Genomic DNA, 16,682 nt, shown 5'->3' on the forward strand with positions numbered 1-16,682 from the left:
TGCGTCAGGTGGACAAAGTATTGGAGCTTCAGCTTCAGCATCAGCCCTTCTAATGAATATTCAGAACTGATTTCCTTTAGGATTGACTGGTTTAATCTCCTTGCATTCCAAGGGACTCTCAAGAATCTTCTCCAACACCACAGTTCAGAAGCATCAATTCTTCGGCGCTCAGCTTTCTTTACTGTCCAACTCTCACACCCATACATGACTACTGGAAAAACCATAGCTTTGACTAGACTGACCTTTGTCGGCAAGTAATATCTCTGCTATTTAATATGCTGTCTAGGTTGGTCATAACTTTCTTCCAAGGAGCAAGCATTTTTTAATTTCATGGCTGCAGTCACCGTCCGCAGTGATTTTGGAGCCCAAGCCGCCTTCAACAATAGCTTTCACTTGCATTTTCACTTGCATTTTCAAACGAGGGGGAACTAGCACCCTCACTTTACAAATGTGGAGATAAACACTGAGCAGGCTGCTGTCTTACAGTAGTGGCTGCCCGTTTCCGTTAGTTGGACTCCTCCAATGTGCCGACTGGGGCGGAGTGCTTTACACACTCGCCCATTGAATCACCACAGCCCCTCTATGGCGCCGACACTAGGGTAAAGTCCATTTTACAGATGAGGTGCTTAAGTCACTTGCACAGTTTAGAGGGCTCGTTAGGGGAGTCCACGCACCCGTCTCTGCAGCGCCCACCTGCTCCAGGAGCCCAGCCGCTCGAAGTTTCTGCTGGAACTTATCAGAGCTTTGTTGGAGTCGCTGCCGCTAGCCGGGCCGCGGGGATCTCAATTTCTACCACAGGAGTGCTCAGTCCCCCCCATCACGGCGGCAGGAGGGCGGTTAGGGACGGGGTGCCCCACCCTATCCCCACTCCACCCTGGGTGAAGAGCTGGGAGCTGCATTTATCAGTCCCCCTAAGGCCCAAATTAAGCATGAAAATGGGTCAGTGGGTAAAGAATCCGCCTGCAGTGCAGGAGACACGGGTTCGATTCCTGGGTTGGCAAGATCTCCTGGAAGAGGGAATGGCAACCCAGTCCAGTACTTTTGCCTGGAAGATTCCATGGACAGAGGAGCCTGGGAGGCTACAGTCCATAGGGCTGCAAAGAGTCGGACACCACCGAGCGACTAAGCATGATCAAAGGCCCAAATTAAAGGAAATAGTTTGCGCCCACAACAGCGATCAGGACTAGTTGGAAGGAGGAACTGCCCATTACAGGAAAAGGGCAGGATTCCTCCGGAGATAAGACCCTTCTTGCCTCCCTGTAAGAGATGCACTGTGGGCTGGCCACTCCTGCTGCTCGAGGTAAGCGGGGTAGGAGTCCCGCCTGGCCCCAGCCTCACGGATTTTGATCGTCCATCCCGGATGAAAAGCTGCCGCTGGAGTCCGGCGCAAATGCCGCCGGGGAGGCGCAGCGCTCCGGGTCCTCCGGGTCCTCATCCTCTGTGCCGTCACCGTCCCAAGGGCAACAGGACCGGTGAGGGGAGAGGACCCCAGTGCAGGAGCAGGGCCAGAAGCTCCAACACGACCCAGCTGGGCCCTCTCCGCCCAGCAACCCCTGCTCCTGGCTGAAGGTGAAGCGTGATCGGGGCCCCTTCTGCGTCTCCTCCACTTGCTGTCTCTCCCCAGAAACGTCACCACTACTTAAGGAACAACGGTGACAAACAGCAGCCAGCATTTGCTGGGCCCTTAATTCAGGGCCTGGCCCAGGGTCTTACCCGCATTCACTTGTTGCAACTCAGAGGTTAAATGAGAGGGAGCTATTGTTTTCTCCATTTTACAGATGAACACAGAAGTAAAGTGAACACTTCAAAGTCACAGTTTTCACCTTCCTTCTGGGTCATCATCGCAAGTCTCTGTCAGCCTCCTTTGCTCCTAGGAACCACACCTTTCCAGAATAGAATTGAACACCAATTCTCCCCTTCACCTTGCCCCCACCGTCCCAGCCTCTGGGTCTGAGGTCACAGGGAGGGAGGGGTCCCCGGAGGGAGGGGTCCCCCAACACCCCCTTGCATGCACGCCTGCCAAGTCCTTTCAGCCGTATCTGATTCTTTGCGGCCCCATGGACTACAGCCCGCTAGGCTCCTCTGTCCATGGGATTCTCCAGGCAACAGTACTGGAGGAGGTTGCCATGCCCACCTCCAGGGGGTCTTTCCGACCCAGGGATTGAACCCGCATCTCTTATATCTCCTGTATTGGCAGGCAGATACCACTAACACCACCTTACCCCCAGTTTGGACTCTGGCGATTTGCCTCCACGTACAACTCTAACTTGTCCTGGGCCTTGAACCCCAGGCCTCCCTTTGGGCACTGCTCCCTAGCCCTCCCCCCGTCTGTTCCATGGCAAGGGGAGGAGGATGGGGGTGGGGTGGGGTCACAGCTGCCACCAGGGTACCCAGGGGGCAACGAGACCCAGGGCAGGACCCGGAAACGCCGCCCGTCTGGACTCACGCGTGACTCTGGAGGCCCTGCCGGGCAGACTCTGCGGGTCTGGCCCCCTCCTCCCCTTCCTCACCCTGGGACCAGGCACCTTGCTGGAGTTCCGCGTTGTCTACAAGGCCAGGCTTGGCTGGCGGCCAGCGGGAGCCTCACCTACTGGCGCTCTGCAGCCTGGGAAGGGCGGGGGAGGCACAGTGTTGTATTCTCCCTCCTGCAGGCAGCCCCAGGCTTCTCACTGGAAGAGCAGGACCAGGTGGGATCCTGAGGAGCAGGACCCAGAAGATGCCACTGGAGGGTGGGAGGACAGTCCGGGAGAACGGGGCACAGCTAGGAGCATCAGGGCGGCTCTGCGGCTCCGCAGCCCCAGAGGAATGCCTGGCTCAGCATCCCACCCTTAGACCACTGGACTTCTGTAACAACCCACAAACTAGGTGGCTTATAAACAATAGAAATATGTTTCACACTGGAGGCTGGGAGTCCAAGAGCAAGGCATCACCACCATCCAGTTCTGAAGAGGGCCCTCTTCCTTGTCCAGCCAGCGCTTTTTCTGTGTCGTCTAGGGGGCTCTCTGTGATCTCTTTTATAAGCGCACTAATCCCAATCATGAGGGCTTTGTCCTTATGACCGAAAAGAGAAAGTTAAAGTCGCTCAGTTGTGTCTGACTCTTTGTGACCCCCATGGACACACCTGTCCTCTGTCCATGGGATTCTCCAGGTAAGAATACTGGAGTGGGTTGCCGGTCCCTTCTCCAGGGGATCTTCCCAATCCAGGGATCGAACCTAGGTCTCCTGCATTGCAGACAGATTCTTTACTGCCTGGGCCACCAGGGAAGCCCCCTCATGACCAAATGCCCTCCCAAAAGCCCCTAACACCATCACACTGGGGATTAGGACTTCAATCTATAAATTCGGGGTGACATAACCATTCATGATGGCATCAATGACTCAATGGGCATGAGCTTGAGCAACTCCGGGAGATGGTGAAGGACAGGGAAGCCTGGCGACTCTTTGAGGTCGCAAAGAGTTGGACATAACTTAGCAAATGAATAACAAAAACCATTCAGTTCAGAGCACTCCCCATCTCCAGGGAAGGGGGCTGGGAAGGGAAGAGGTCTGGGGGTCTTGACAAACAGCGCCAGGGTGGGCTGCAGCACATACACCCCCAGCCCAGCCCTGGAGAGGACAGTGCCTCCTCCCACCAGCTGCCCGCCAGAGCCCTCGTGTCTGTGGGCTCAGGGCCCCGAGGGGCAGACACGGCCACTCTCTTCCCAAGGGTCCCTGTAGTCAGGGTTCAGCTGAGCTAGCCTGGGGCACCACCCTCTCCTCAGGCTGCCGCAGGGCCCACAGAAGGAGCAACAGGATATCCGTCTTTGAGCTATTGTGAGGTTTAACCTAATGTTGGAATTTCTGGCACCAAAATGGGGACATCACCTCCTTGACCTCCGGTGGCCTTCTGACACTCCGCAGAATGGCCTGTCTCCAAGGAGCTTTATCTGGAGACTGGCTCTGCTCGACGGTCTGTCCGCCTTGGGCACTGCCTGTACGTCTGTCCACCCCTCCTCCTCCTGTGTGAACCTACCACACAACTTGTGGCATCCAGTGCAAAACTATGGAAAAATTATTAAGAAAGTCAAGATGGCAACAGCAGAGCGTTAAACCACAGCAGGCAGGCGTGGGGCCGCCACATGCAGGGCCCCCAAGTGTAGACGGCTCAGGGCCATGCCTATGAAGCCGGTCAGTGTTCATGTATGTGTGTGTGTGGCTTGCACACACATTCTCTGTGTGTTTGCGCCCTGACTCTGCCCACAGCCCACCTGCAGGGCCAGCCTCCAGCTTCGAGGAGAATCTCTGCTCTGAGCGCTCTCCTGCCTTCAGCTCCTCGGTCTCCGCACTTGGGAGGCCCCCAGGCTCAGTCTGCTGAGGGCATGCTCAGTCGTGTCTGATTCTTCGAGACACAATGGACGCAAAGGCTCCTCTATCTATGGATTTTCCAGGCAAGAATACTGGGGTGGGTTGCCATTTCCTTCTTCAGAGGATCTTCCTGACCCAGCGATCAAACCCGCATCTCTTGCATCTCCTGCACTGGCAGGCGGATTCACAAACACTACAGCAGCATGGGGCCTGGGCTTAGAGGGGCTGAGAGAGCAGCTGGGACGGCAGGTGGCCTGTTCAAGTCCCAGCCCTGGTCCCCATTTTGTTCTTACCCAGAGAGATGGGAATTGTCAACTCTCTGACTGGACCAGTGCTTGCCAGCGCCCTGCCCCACTGTGGGGAGGATCAGGGCTACTTCTCCAGAGCAGCCTCTGCTCTTGGCGGAGCTGGTGCCCAAGAAGGATGCTGAAGAGATAACCAGCTGGGATGCGGGGCCCCCACCACGGGTATCCATGGCTGCAAGGTCACATTCAGGTCCAAAGGCCGCCTTTGAGGGGTCCTACCTTGCACTAGCTGGTGGGTAAAGTCTACTGGAGCCAAGAGCACAGAGGAAGGGGCCACAGCAGGGCTGCAGGCTGCAGTGGGACACGCGGTGACCCAAGAGCGGGCGTCGGCCTATGGGCAGTGCAGGCTGCGAGGCTTGGGTCCTGCCCGGGGACATTCCGTCCCTGGGGCGCAGGATAAGCTCCAGTCTCAGCTCTGAATCTGAGTCAGGGGTAAGAAGTTGCTAAAATCAACACTTTAGGGCCTGGGAAGTAAGTGTTGACAAGCCTGCAGGCAGTGCCCAGGGTGGACAGACCGGCAAGCAGTTGCGGGCAGGCCACCAGGGTGCTTAGGAGCCTGCTGTGCGCCAGGGGGAGAGGGGCAGCATCTAGTGAGGTGTATGTGGGCCTGAGTCCACGAGGTCCAGGTGGCCACGCCTGTGAGTGTGCGGTGTGCAGAGTGGCCCTCTGGAGAGGGGCCTCTGAGGGTCTGCGGGCTGCCTGGTCATCCAGGGCCCTTCCAGCTGGGTCAAACTCAGGCCAGCCCTCTGCCCAGGGCCCATCTATGGACCAAAGACAGTGTCATCAGGGAGAGAAATTCTAAATGCCGGCTTGTAGGCACTTGCCCCCCACACCCTACCCCGTACTTGAGCCTGCATTCTCTAGCGTCTGGCTAATACAGGGGGCGCAGGTTTGATCTCGGGTCAGGGAACTGAGACCCCACGTGCCGCAGGGCAGCCAACCCGTACACCGCTACCAGAGAAGTCCGCAGGCCACAGCAAAGACCCAGTGCAGCCAGAACAAAAAGGCACCAGAGTGCCGCGAGCCTTGTGGAGACACAGGTGGACTCCATTTCCCAGCCTCCCCGTGGCTCTCTGAGGCCATGTGACTAGGTTTCAGCCAATGAACGGCGGGCAGGAATGAGGCAAGGGCTGCGCCAGCCTTAGGCCAGGTCACAGAGACCTGCTGGGCGACCACCCACCTGCCTGCTCCCCTTCTGCTGACCGGGTGTTGATGGCCCAGGGCAAACTGGGAGGAAGCTCAGCGAGGATCTCAGGCCTGGGTCTTTGAATGCATGTTCGGAGCGGGCCCCACACCAGCCTTCACCTCCACCAGAGGTGGGACACAGGAAGAAACATCTGTGAAGTGAAGCCACCGCGAGCACAGGGTTTATCGGGGACAGCAGACGGTGTCACCTCAGCTAACACGGGCTCCTGACTGAAGATGCTTGAGATCTGGGGCCCAGATGAGGCACCCGCTCCCCGTCACCCTCTGAGACGCTGCAGGCGGCGCTGAGGAGACACTCATGCCCTCGGGCCCTGCACGTACAGGGCCTCAGTTTCCAGAAGTCCGGGTGCCCGGGGTAAGCGAGGAGGTCGGGGACCCCCAGAGGCCCTTGCCGGGAGCCGGCACACGAGATCCCACCCATGACAAGGTCATGAGGGAGAAAACCTGACAGGCAAGGCGGATCAGGTTTTCAGGGATTTTGAAAAGCTGCCGCCGGCGCTCACCTTAAAGATGATATCTGTCTTTCTGATGCCTGCCTCAATAGACTACTCCCTAATTTCTGTGACACAGGCAGAAGGCCTTCCCCGATCTCTTCCCAAATAGGAATCAATTTAGAACTTTAATCAATAAGTTTCCCAGGTGGTGGTATTTTATGAGATTATCCAGGGTGAAAGGAGTGTTTTAATTTAAACTCCTTTGCTGGTAGTTTGTTAGACAAATGCATTTATGCCCTTGGTACTAATATGCATGATTGTTTATAATATCCTAATCATAAAATAGCATAAAGAACCTGATTATATAAAAGCCCTAATAGACATAGAGCATTTTTGAGGGGTAAAGGAGTCCTATTAGAAAACATAAGAAAAATTATTCTAAAGGTGGTTATTGGGTTGACATTTGCTTGCTGTGTTTTGCTTGCTGTGTTTTTGCTTTTAATGTGCTAAGGTTGTGTTATAGAAACCATTGTTAATATAATTAAAGATCTAGAGAAATAAGAGCTTAGCCCTAGTGTGGTAACAATGAGATGGTTGTTACTTGTCAGCTAGGAGTGCTAGGCAGAGGCTGCCTCACCAAAGTGGCAGAGTCAGTTTGGGGTAAACTTCTTAGATAAATGCAACTGACAACTTCTGCAGAAGGATTAATTTTTGTATTAACAAGAATATACTTCTACTCTGTACTGTTGCCCTATGAGACTGCTACCTTTCAGTTAAGGTCACCATAGAAACAGAAAATAGGTTTATATTCACCTGACTTGCATAAAATGTTAATAGGCCCCAAGGCCAGAAGATAATGTACAAGACCCTCATAAACAAAGAAGTATGCAGAAAACACCCTGGTTTCGTGAAGAACAAGCTGATGTAATGTTAAACTATCTTCCCCTTAGAAATGTACTAATTTAGGGTATAAAAGCTACGGTAAAAAATAAAGCATTGCCAGACTCTGCCAGACCCTGCAAACACCCCCGTCTGGTCATTCTCTCTCTCTCTCCCTCTCTCTCTGGTCATTCTCTCTCTCTCTCTCTCTCTTTCTCTCTCTCCCCCTCACAGACTTGGCCCTATCAAGGCTGGGCTCACGTGTCTTCTCTCGCGCGCAGACACCGTTCATCCTGAGGTTATCCCCTGGATCCTGCCGAGGCTGGACCCTGGCAGGCCCTCAGACAGCTGCCCTGAAGGGCTGTGTGCCCGCCTCCCTGCGCTGAGCTCCCTGCCCCGAGCTCCTGAGGAAAGGGCCTTCCCAGGCCTCCACCCTCCCTGACAGGCCCCAGGCCCGTCCTGGGGGAGATCCGCATTTCTGCCCCAGCCCAGGGCCTGGGTCCTGCTCCGGGTCGCCCGCGGTCAGGGTGCCCGCTCAGGAGCCGGCCGCCTCTGGGGCGGGGAGCAGGCCAGCCGCCGCCTGGTCCTGCTGCCACAGCTGGTCCGCCAGGCCGTTGAGCACATAGGCAACGTCGGCCAGCCCGGCCCGGCCGTCTAGGGTGCGTCCGTCCGCCAGCCGCCGCCCCGGCACGCTCTTCACCCGCAGCAGGGGCAGCGGCCAGGCCTGCCGGAAGGCCGCGAGGTCCCGTTCGGGCACGTCGGTGTGCATGTACTGGTCGAATCTGGAGGCGGGTCAAGGAGCATGCGTGCCTCTGCCTCCCAGTCAAAGCCAGCCTCCTCCCCGTCCCTAGTCCCCCGCACCCCGGTCTGCGGGAGGCCCTGCTGCAGCCTCCAGGGAGCCCGTGGGGCCAGACCCCACTGCGCAGCACAGGCAGGCTGCCGGACCCCCGCTCCGCGCCTCGCCAAACGTGGCCTCTTAACAGTCCCGGGCCCCCGGAGGATACTTGGAGCCGATGACCATCCTGACCACGCCAGGGGCCTCGCCGGCTACTTGGGCCAGCTGTCCAGGGAGGTCTTCAAAGGAGGCCCGGTCAGTGAAGGAGAAGAGGAAGAGGAACGCGTCTGCGTTCTCCTTGCAAGCCTGGGGAGGGGGAGGCCAACAAGAGTCTGCTGCGAGCTCGTCACCTTGGGACCAGAAGCTGTAGGCCGAGAAGTCTTCCCCCCGCCCGTCCGTTCACAGCCCGGGAGACAGGCCCGGAGCGGCAGCGGCTGGTCCCGGGGCTCGGCTCAGAGCCCTCCTGCCTGGGCCAGCGTCCTCGGGCCCTCCTGCCGGCCCCTGGCGCCTGCAGACCGCTCAGGCCCGGCTCAGATAACCCGCCCCCCAGACCCCCAGGCCCACCAGCCTGCTCACCGGCAGCATGTGTTCGAACTTTTTGAGTGCAGACTCCCCGCAGTCCCAGAACTCGAAGCGGAACATGACGACGCGGTTGCTGGCCTGCAGCTTGGCTGGCCAAAACACCACGGTAGTCTGGATGCCTGGGGGGCCGGGTCGGTCACGCGGTGGAGGGGAGGAGAGGGCCAGGAAGGAAATCCTCAGTCTGATGGGGAAGGCACAGTCCCCGATGGGAGAATTCCTGCCCCAGGAGCCTCCAGCCTACCAGGGAGATGCAGCCCTAGCTATAACCGGGACAAAGCACCTCACCGTTTGGGGGCTTCCTGGGTAGCTCAGCTGGTAAAAAAATCCACCTGCAATGCAGGAGACCCTGGTTCGATTCCTGGGTTGGGGAGATCCCCTGGAGAAGGGATAGGCTACCCACTCCTGTATTCTTGGGTTTCCCTGCTGGCTCAGCTGGTAAAGAATCTGCCTGTAACGCGGGAGACCTGGGTTCGATCCCTAGGTTGGGAAGATCCCCTGAAGAAGGGAACGGCTACCCACTCCAGTATTCTGGCCTGGAGAATTCCATGGACTGTATAGTCCATGGGGTCCCAAACAGTCGGTAAGATGGGTTCCTTACCACTAGCACCAGCTGAGAAGCCCTCCCTCTTATGTACAGGGAGAGTTAGAGGTCCCGGAATACTGTCACATGTTGCAACATGATGGTAAATCAGCTTCCGGTGGAAGGAAATGAGAAAGGAAGAGAAGTGTTTTCTAAGCACCTGCCTTGTGCCAGCTCAAGGTTAGACAGGTTACCACCACTGCCTCTAGTACTGTCCTGTGCTGTGCTTAGTCGCTCAGTCATATCCAACTCTTTGTGACCCACGGACTGTAGCCCTGGAGAATCCCTCCAGGCAAGAATACTGGAGTGTGGAGAAGGAAATGGCAACCCACTCCAGTACCCTTGCTGGGGAAATCCCGTGGGGAGTTTGGTGTGCTATGGTCCATGGAGTCACAGAAGGGCTGGACACAGCTTAGCGACTCAACAGTAACAAATGGCAGTTCTAGGCAATGTATGAGAACAAAAACTTGTAAGAAATTGGGGGTTGGGGCTGAAACCAAAATCCTATTGTTTACAGATGTGAATGTCTATTTAGAAAAACCAAAATAAACTGCAAGCAAATATTTAAACTTAAAAAAAAAGGAATACTGGAGTGGGTTGCCATGCCCTCCTCCAGGGTATCTTCCCACCCCAGGGATCAAACCCAGTCTCCAGCATTGCAGGCAGATTCTTTACCATCTGAGCCACGGGGGAAGCCCACTCTACTACTGACCCCACTATAGTCCCAAGGGGTTGGTACTATTATCCCTGTTGGACAGAGGCACTCATGTAGGCTCAGAGAGGTGCAGTGACTTTCCGGGGTTTCAGAGTAACAGGTGGGGCTGGTTACAGATTACGGCTCATGTGGTCCAGGGCGAGTCTTTTCTCCACCCCAGGGAAGGCCTCTTCGGAGGGACTCACCAGTGGTCTCGTGGTGCACCATGGGCACCTCCAGGCCAGCCAGCTTGGCCACCAGCGCTGTCTTGCCCACGCCACTCTTCCCAGACACGAAGATCTTGTAGCTGGCAGTGTCGATGGCCACAGGAGGGGGAAGCACTGGTCGCTCAAGCAGCCCTGAGGGAAAGTGGGAGCCAGGTGGGGTCGGGGGCCAACGTGGGGCTTTTTTGGTGCCAACCAGCCCTTCTCTATACAGTACCCATGACAGAGGCTTGCCATACAAGCAGCATCCTCGGAGGAGAAGCTCTGCTGGAACCCCAGTGCTCCCGGAACCAGGCCAGTGCCTACGCCAAATAACACCTTATTTTTTTTTTAAAAAAAGTTCCATGCATGAGGTGCTTTTTGTTATTTTTTGCTGCACCACAAGACTTGTGGGATCTTAATTCCCCTGCTGCTGCTAATTTCCTACCAGGGGTTAAACCCAGGCCCCCACAGTGAAAGAACTGAGTCCTAACCACTGGACCATCAGGGAATTACCTGAGATGGTTTTTATTAATACTATTATCACATATCCCAGGTTTTTCACAGGTGAATGCAAGGTTTTTTCTAATTCTTTCCTCAATGGAGAAATAGCAGCAAAAGTATTCTTAAGTATTATAAATAAGCTCCTTAGAATCAATACTGTCAGATCTTTATGAATGTTTTAAATTAGTTAATTTAATGAATTCAGTGTTTCTTTCTTTTTGCCAAGCCATGTAATTTGCAGGACCTTAGTTCCCTGGCCAGGGATTGAACCTGGGCCCACAGCAGTGAAAGCACTGAGGTCTAACCACTGGACTGCCCTGAGTGCTTTTAATTTAAAACTTGCAACAAAAATAAGTATAAACTATGATCCATCGTAGCATAGGACCTGGAAGTCTTAAAGCGTGGGCTGCCCTCTCACCCTCCGGTCTCAAGCATTCTGGCGCTTTGTGTCTCCTGGCCAAAGCTAGACTTAGGGTTAGGGTTAGTGCAGTCCATGCCAGGCCCCTCTGCGGGCCTGTCAGCTGGATGAATTAGCTTCCTCCTGGGGGACAGGGGTGTCTTATCCTGGAGACAGCAGGATATGGAAGAGGCTTGTGTCTGCTCACTAGGGGAGCTGGGACAAGTCTGCAACGTGGTATTGAGAAGGTTAAATTGGCGTCCAGGGTACAAAGTGCCCAGCAGAGGGCCTGGCGCCGGCTGAGGGCTCAGTCAACAGCCTCTCTGGTGACAGGGGTTCCTGGCAGTGTTTTGTCTGTTTCCATGTCCCTGGCTCTGATGATGGAATTAGCTCTAAGGAGATTTGGGGGTGGGGGCCCCACGATGGGGCTTCTAAGGTCCCCAAGGATGGGGAGAGGGTGGAGCCGGGCCTCAGTGCCCTGTCTCTGCCCCCCGCCCCTCCCCCAGGTAAACCCCCTCCCAGGGACAGGCAGGAGAGGGTCGCCCTCGACCCCTCCCCTCCCCCGCCCTCTCCCCCAGGTGACCCCCCCACCCCCAGGAACAGGCAGGGGACCGGCAGCGGAGGGGGCGCTCACCAAACACCCGCCGGCGGCTCTTGCGCAGGACGCAGGCCAGGTACTCCTTGCCCTGGGCGCTCTCGTGCCAGTCTGGGACAATTACCGAGCCCGGGGCGGCCGGCCTGGCCATGGCTGGGCGCCCTGACGTGGAGGGAAGGCGGAAAGCAGGGCACGGGAGATGGAGAGGGAAGCTGGGTCAGTGGCCTTCACCTGCCCCCGGGCTCCTCTCTGGAGGCCCCCGCCCCCGGAGGACGGGGCGATGGTGGAGCCCCAGCTTCTTACTGTTCCGATTGAGGCTTCTGGCCTCCAAGCCCCCTTGCAACACCCCGGCTCCCTCTCATCGCACAGATCGCGCTAGACGGTCACCCCATCACCGCTCCAGGAGGTGTTTGCACGGTCCCCGAGCCGTTTGTCACCTCCGGGGAGGTCACACGGCCTTGCTTCTCCTCCGCCTCCTCGATCTCAACCCCCAGCGCTGACATCGGCGGCCCACGCGGACAGGGGAGCTCTGTGGAGCCCTGCTTTGAAGGCCCGCCCCGCCGCCCAGGGCTGGCGCTCAAAGCGCATGCGCGGAGGCTGTCGTCATGGAGACGCGGGGCGGGGCGGACCGCGGGGCGGGGCAGGTCTGTCCGCCTGTGCGGCCGCGCGGGCTACGGGGCCGGGCCTGGCCTTCTCCATTGCTCTGTTCCAGCCCCAGTCTTCCTTCCGAAATTTGAACAAATCTCCCTTCTGCCTCTTTGCTCCCCAGTTTCCTCTTCTATAAAGTGGAGGTAAAATGCTGTTACCTCCCAGGATTCTTTACGACAGTCACAAGTCCTTAGCAGTGTTCAGGACGTTTAGTTATTATTGTTGTAACAATATCATTATTATTGATCTTGCTTGGCAGGAACTCGGCGTCAGTTGAACACCTGTAGCTTCACTGATGAGGAAACAACTGCTGAGAGTGGTCAAGGGACTTGCTCAAGGCCTTAAAAATGAGTCTGAGGCTTTCCAGTCACTCATTTCTTGACTGATTGATGGATGGATGTCACTTATTCAACAAATAATTACCGGGTGCCTATTTTATGCCCGGTTTGTTCTAGCTGCTGGGAATGCAATGGCCACGAGAAGTCCCTGCCCTCCTGGAGCTGACATTCCGTTCCATTCAGGAGCCGTGAGCCCCTCCCCAGTGTCCCCACACTGGGCACCAGGGTGCTCCGTAAATGCCCCTTAGCTGGATAGTATGCAAAATAGCTCATTACTGAAAAGCTGTCTACTACACTTTCTACCAGTACCTGCTTGCCATGCCTTCAAGTAGGCAAATCACTGTTTTAAATTCTATGAATTAGGCTTCCCAGGTGGCTCAGCAGTAAAGAATCCACCTGCGTGCAAAGCAGGAGAATCAGTTTCAATCCCTGGTCAGAAAGATCCCTGGAGAAGGAAATGGCAACCCACTCCAGTGTTCTTGCCTGGAAAATCCCGTGAACAGAGGCGCCTGGTGGGCCACATTCCCTGGGGTCACAAAGAGCACACACGCTATGATTAACCTTCATTGAAGGCCAACTAAGTGCCAGATGGTGGGGGCTTTAGAGGTTAGTTATTATTTCTATAAACAAACTTGTGTAGGAAATACTATTACCCTCCTTTTATTTTACAGATGAGGAAACTCAGAGGCAATGGGATTATCTGAAGTCACACCACATAGGTGGTCAGTGGGCAAACTAGACTCAGAATCCAGGGTGCCTGGACTCTGAAGGACGTCTCTGGTCTGCCGCACTGGGTCTTGTGTGTGTGTGTGTGTGTTTTTAATTAGTTACTTATTTATTTGACTGCACCAGTTCTTCGTTGAAGCATGTGGGATCTAGTTCCCTGACCAGGGATCGAACCCAGGGCCCCTGCATTGGGAGCACAGAGTCTTAGCCACTGGACCACCAGGGAAGTCCCTGGGTCTTGTGTTTTTAAAACTTTGACCCCAGTCCCTAGGAGGGACATTCCTAGCAAAGCTGAACGCAGCCAGAGGGCCATGAGCCCGCAAATCATTGAGGACGGTTCTCAGGCCCCAGGGGGGAGTGGAGTCAGGATGTGTAAGCCGGGGCACTGGCCTTCAACTTGCTTACAGCGCAGCAGATATACAGGCTTGTAACCACCCCTGCAGGGCCCTGCAGCTGGGAACTGATGCCTGTGCTCCCAGGTCACTCAGTTCCCCATCCCACAGGTCCTAGCACGTCTGTGTGGTCCTCACCGTGGACCAGGGGAGCCTCAGTCACGAGACTGAGACCTGATGTGTGTTTAGGTTTCTGGACTTCACAGCCAGCCCTGCCCCAGCGTGGCTTGTGGAGGCATAGGGAGAGTGGGAAACAACTTAGCCGTGTGTGCTTGCTAGTTAGCCTGGAGGCCAGGTAAGATGTGCAGCCCTCCTGGGCTCAGACAGGGAGGCTGGAGGTCAGAGGCGCTCGTGGCCAGAGGGTTGGGGGGATCAGTCTTCACGGCCTCAGGAGCTCTCAGGAGTGGAGAGGACACTGCAGTGAGCTGAATCGGGAGCCTGTTCAAAATGCAGATTCTCGGGCCCTGCCCCCCAGGGAGTCTATGTCGGGGGTCGTGTGCGTCTGTGAGCCCGCACGTTTAACAAGAGCGCTGGGTGGTTAGAAGCCGGACTCTGCGTCAGTCTGCTTGGGCGCCACAGAGTGGGTGGCATAAACAGTACAAACTCTCTCCACAGCTCTGGCAGCTCGCAGTCCAAAATCAAGGCGCCAGCAGGGGTGTCTGGTGAGGACGTTCCTCCCCTCCTTCCTCCCTGCGTCCTCTCGAGCCCTCTTTTCTGTTCACACACTCCCTTGCCGTCTCCTCCTTTTTGTAAGGACACCAGTAATACGGATTAAGGCCCCACCCTTATGACCCCATTTAATCTTAATTGCCTCCCCAAAGGCCCAATCTTCAAATAAGTCTCCTTGAGGAGTTAAGGCTTTGACCTATGGTGGGGTTGACACATTTCAGCCTGAAACAAGGCCAAGGACCTCACTTACACAATCGCCACTGCTCAGCTCAGGACAGGAACCAGTCACGATTGGCGCCTGGCCTTTCAGAAGGATGCTGTGAGCACAGTCTAGGGAGTTCCTCTGACCCCTAAACTACGTGTCCCATAAGGGTCTCCTCTTTGAGTCACAGGTGAAACAGGGAGACACTACCTACTTAAAGGCCCTTCCAGTGTAGAACCTTCTGATTAATCCACTCGTTTCTTCATGGTTTGGACTTCTCCCCAGACTGAGCACCTCCTGGACAAGGCTCCACAAGGGCTCACGAGGAGAACTTGTCACGGAAGGGACGCGGCGGGCCCATGTGGGCAGACACAGACCGGAGGACCTGCAGGGAGGGGCAGCCTCTGCGCCACGTCACTGCTTCCTTCGGGGCTTCTCTGCTCGCCCCCCCCAGCGCCCAAGTGATCTTTTTGCACATAGATCACCACTGTTGCCCCCACGACTGCAGTATCCAGTAGTTTTCACTGCGCTCAGAATAGGATCCAAACTCCGCGTCTTCAAGGCCTTCCGTGACTGAGCCCTGACCAACTCTTGCTTTCACCCCAGCCACCACCTTCCTCCCCGGCCTGCCGCGCTCACCAACCCTGGCCTTTTTCCGCTCCCACTGAGGGGCTCTGTGTCGCATTTCCCACCCCCGGCAACTCCCTCCACCACCCCAGGGCCTCAGGAGGCTGGCTCAGGGGAGCCCTTGCCCAGGTCCCAGGTGGACATCGCCTGCCACTCCAGGGCTTGCCTGCACACCCCAGCTCACTCCCACATCATTCTTTCTTGATCCTGAAGTTTTATTTACTTGTTTATTTTTGGCGGTGCTGGGTCTCTGCTGCTGCACACGCTTTCCCTCGTTGCAGCAAGTTGGGGGCTACTCTCCAGATGCGTTTATGAGGCTTCGCTTGTCTCAGAGCCCCGGCTCTAGCTGACGGGCTTCAGCACTTGTGGTGCATGGGAGCGTCCCAGACCAGGGATCAAACCTGTGTCCCCTGCATTGGCAGGTGGATTCTTAACCACTGAACCAACAGGACAGTCCTGAGACTGAAATTTTTAAAATGTATTGTCTGTCTCCCTCACCTTGGATGTAAGCTAGGATTGGGGGCCTTGCCATTTTGCTCTGTTATATCCCTGTTCTACCACAAACTGGGTGGCTTAAACGACAGAAATGTATTTTCTCAGTTCAGGAGCTTAGAAACCTGAGATCAAGGTGTTAACAGGGTCAGTTTCTTGGAGGGCTGAGTGGGAAGGACCCACTCCAGGCCACTCTCTGGCTTGGCCACCTTCTCCCTTGTCATATTCCTTCCCTCTGGGTAAGCCTCAGTTCAGTTTCTCCTTCTTATGATGATACCAGGCCTATTGGATTGTGGTCCACTCTAATGATCTCACTTTAACCACTTCAGTAAAGATCTTATCTCCAGGACTTTGCTGTGATCCAGGGTTAAGATTCTGCTCTTTGACTACAGCGGGTGAGGGTTTGATTCCTGATTGGGGATCTTCAACGCATGAAGTTTTTCCAGGGTAGGGGAGACGTAATTCAGCACATAATAATCCCTACTACCTAGAACATGTCTGAAATAGAGTAAAAATTTAATAAAAACATGCTGACTGACTGCCTACAGCTACAACATGAAGAATGGCTTGCAGAAGGCAAGCCTAGAAGAAGGACCGTTAGGAAGCAGGATGCACATTCTAGGAACACGTAGAGTAGAGGACGTGCGTTTGTCAAATATTTAAGAGCCAAGAGTGGGAAGCGATACAGGCCCTGCCCTCTGGTGGAGACTGAGCAGCAGGGCAGGAGGGCAGACAGGATTCTGGCTGGTAGCTTTAAAGTGTACAGATCCCCTCAACGTTTCTATTTTGGCTGAGCTGGGTCTCGGCCTCTGCGCACCTGGGCCTTTTCTGGTTTCAGCAAGCGGGGGACTGCTGTCTGCTGCGGTGCGGGCTTCTCACCGCGGGAGCTTCTTTCACTGGAGCGTGGGTTCTAGGCACGTGGGCTTCAGTGGCTGTGGCCCGTTGGCCCAGCAGTCATGGCGAGTGGGCTGAGTTGCCCGGCAGGATGTGGAATCTTAGTTTCCAGACCAGGGATCGAACCTGTCGTCCA

The 16,682-nt window shown here is 55.7% G+C and overlaps 1 protein-coding gene and 1 non-coding gene across 2 annotated transcripts; both read right to left on the reverse strand.

Moving 5' to 3' along the window:
• Positions 1-7,377: 7,377 nt before the first annotated feature.
• CPLANE2 (ciliogenesis and planar polarity effector 2) lies at positions 7,378-12,137 on the reverse strand. Its single transcript, XM_043445634.1, has 6 exons — positions 11,862-12,137; positions 11,598-11,720; positions 10,066-10,218; positions 8,580-8,704; positions 8,173-8,309; positions 7,378-7,950 (listed from the first exon to the last, which is right to left on the reverse strand). The coding sequence occupies exons 2-6, from the start codon at positions 11,707-11,709 to the stop codon at positions 7,704-7,706; spliced, it is 774 nt and encodes a 257-aa protein (XP_043301569.1). The 5' UTR covers positions 11,710-11,720; positions 11,862-12,137; the 3' UTR covers positions 7,378-7,703.
• Positions 12,138-13,423: 1,286 nt separating this feature from the next.
• TRNAG-CCC lies at positions 13,424-13,496 on the reverse strand. Its single transcript has one exon. It is a non-coding gene; the product is annotated as a tRNA-Gly (tRNA).
• Positions 13,497-16,682: the final 3,186 nt, after the last annotated feature.

The sequence above is a fragment of the Cervus canadensis genome, chromosome 24 (assembly GCF_019320065.1).
Source record: "Cervus canadensis isolate Bull #8, Minnesota chromosome 24, ASM1932006v1, whole genome shotgun sequence".
Lineage (NCBI taxonomy): Eukaryota > Metazoa > Chordata > Mammalia > Artiodactyla > Cervidae > Cervus > Cervus canadensis.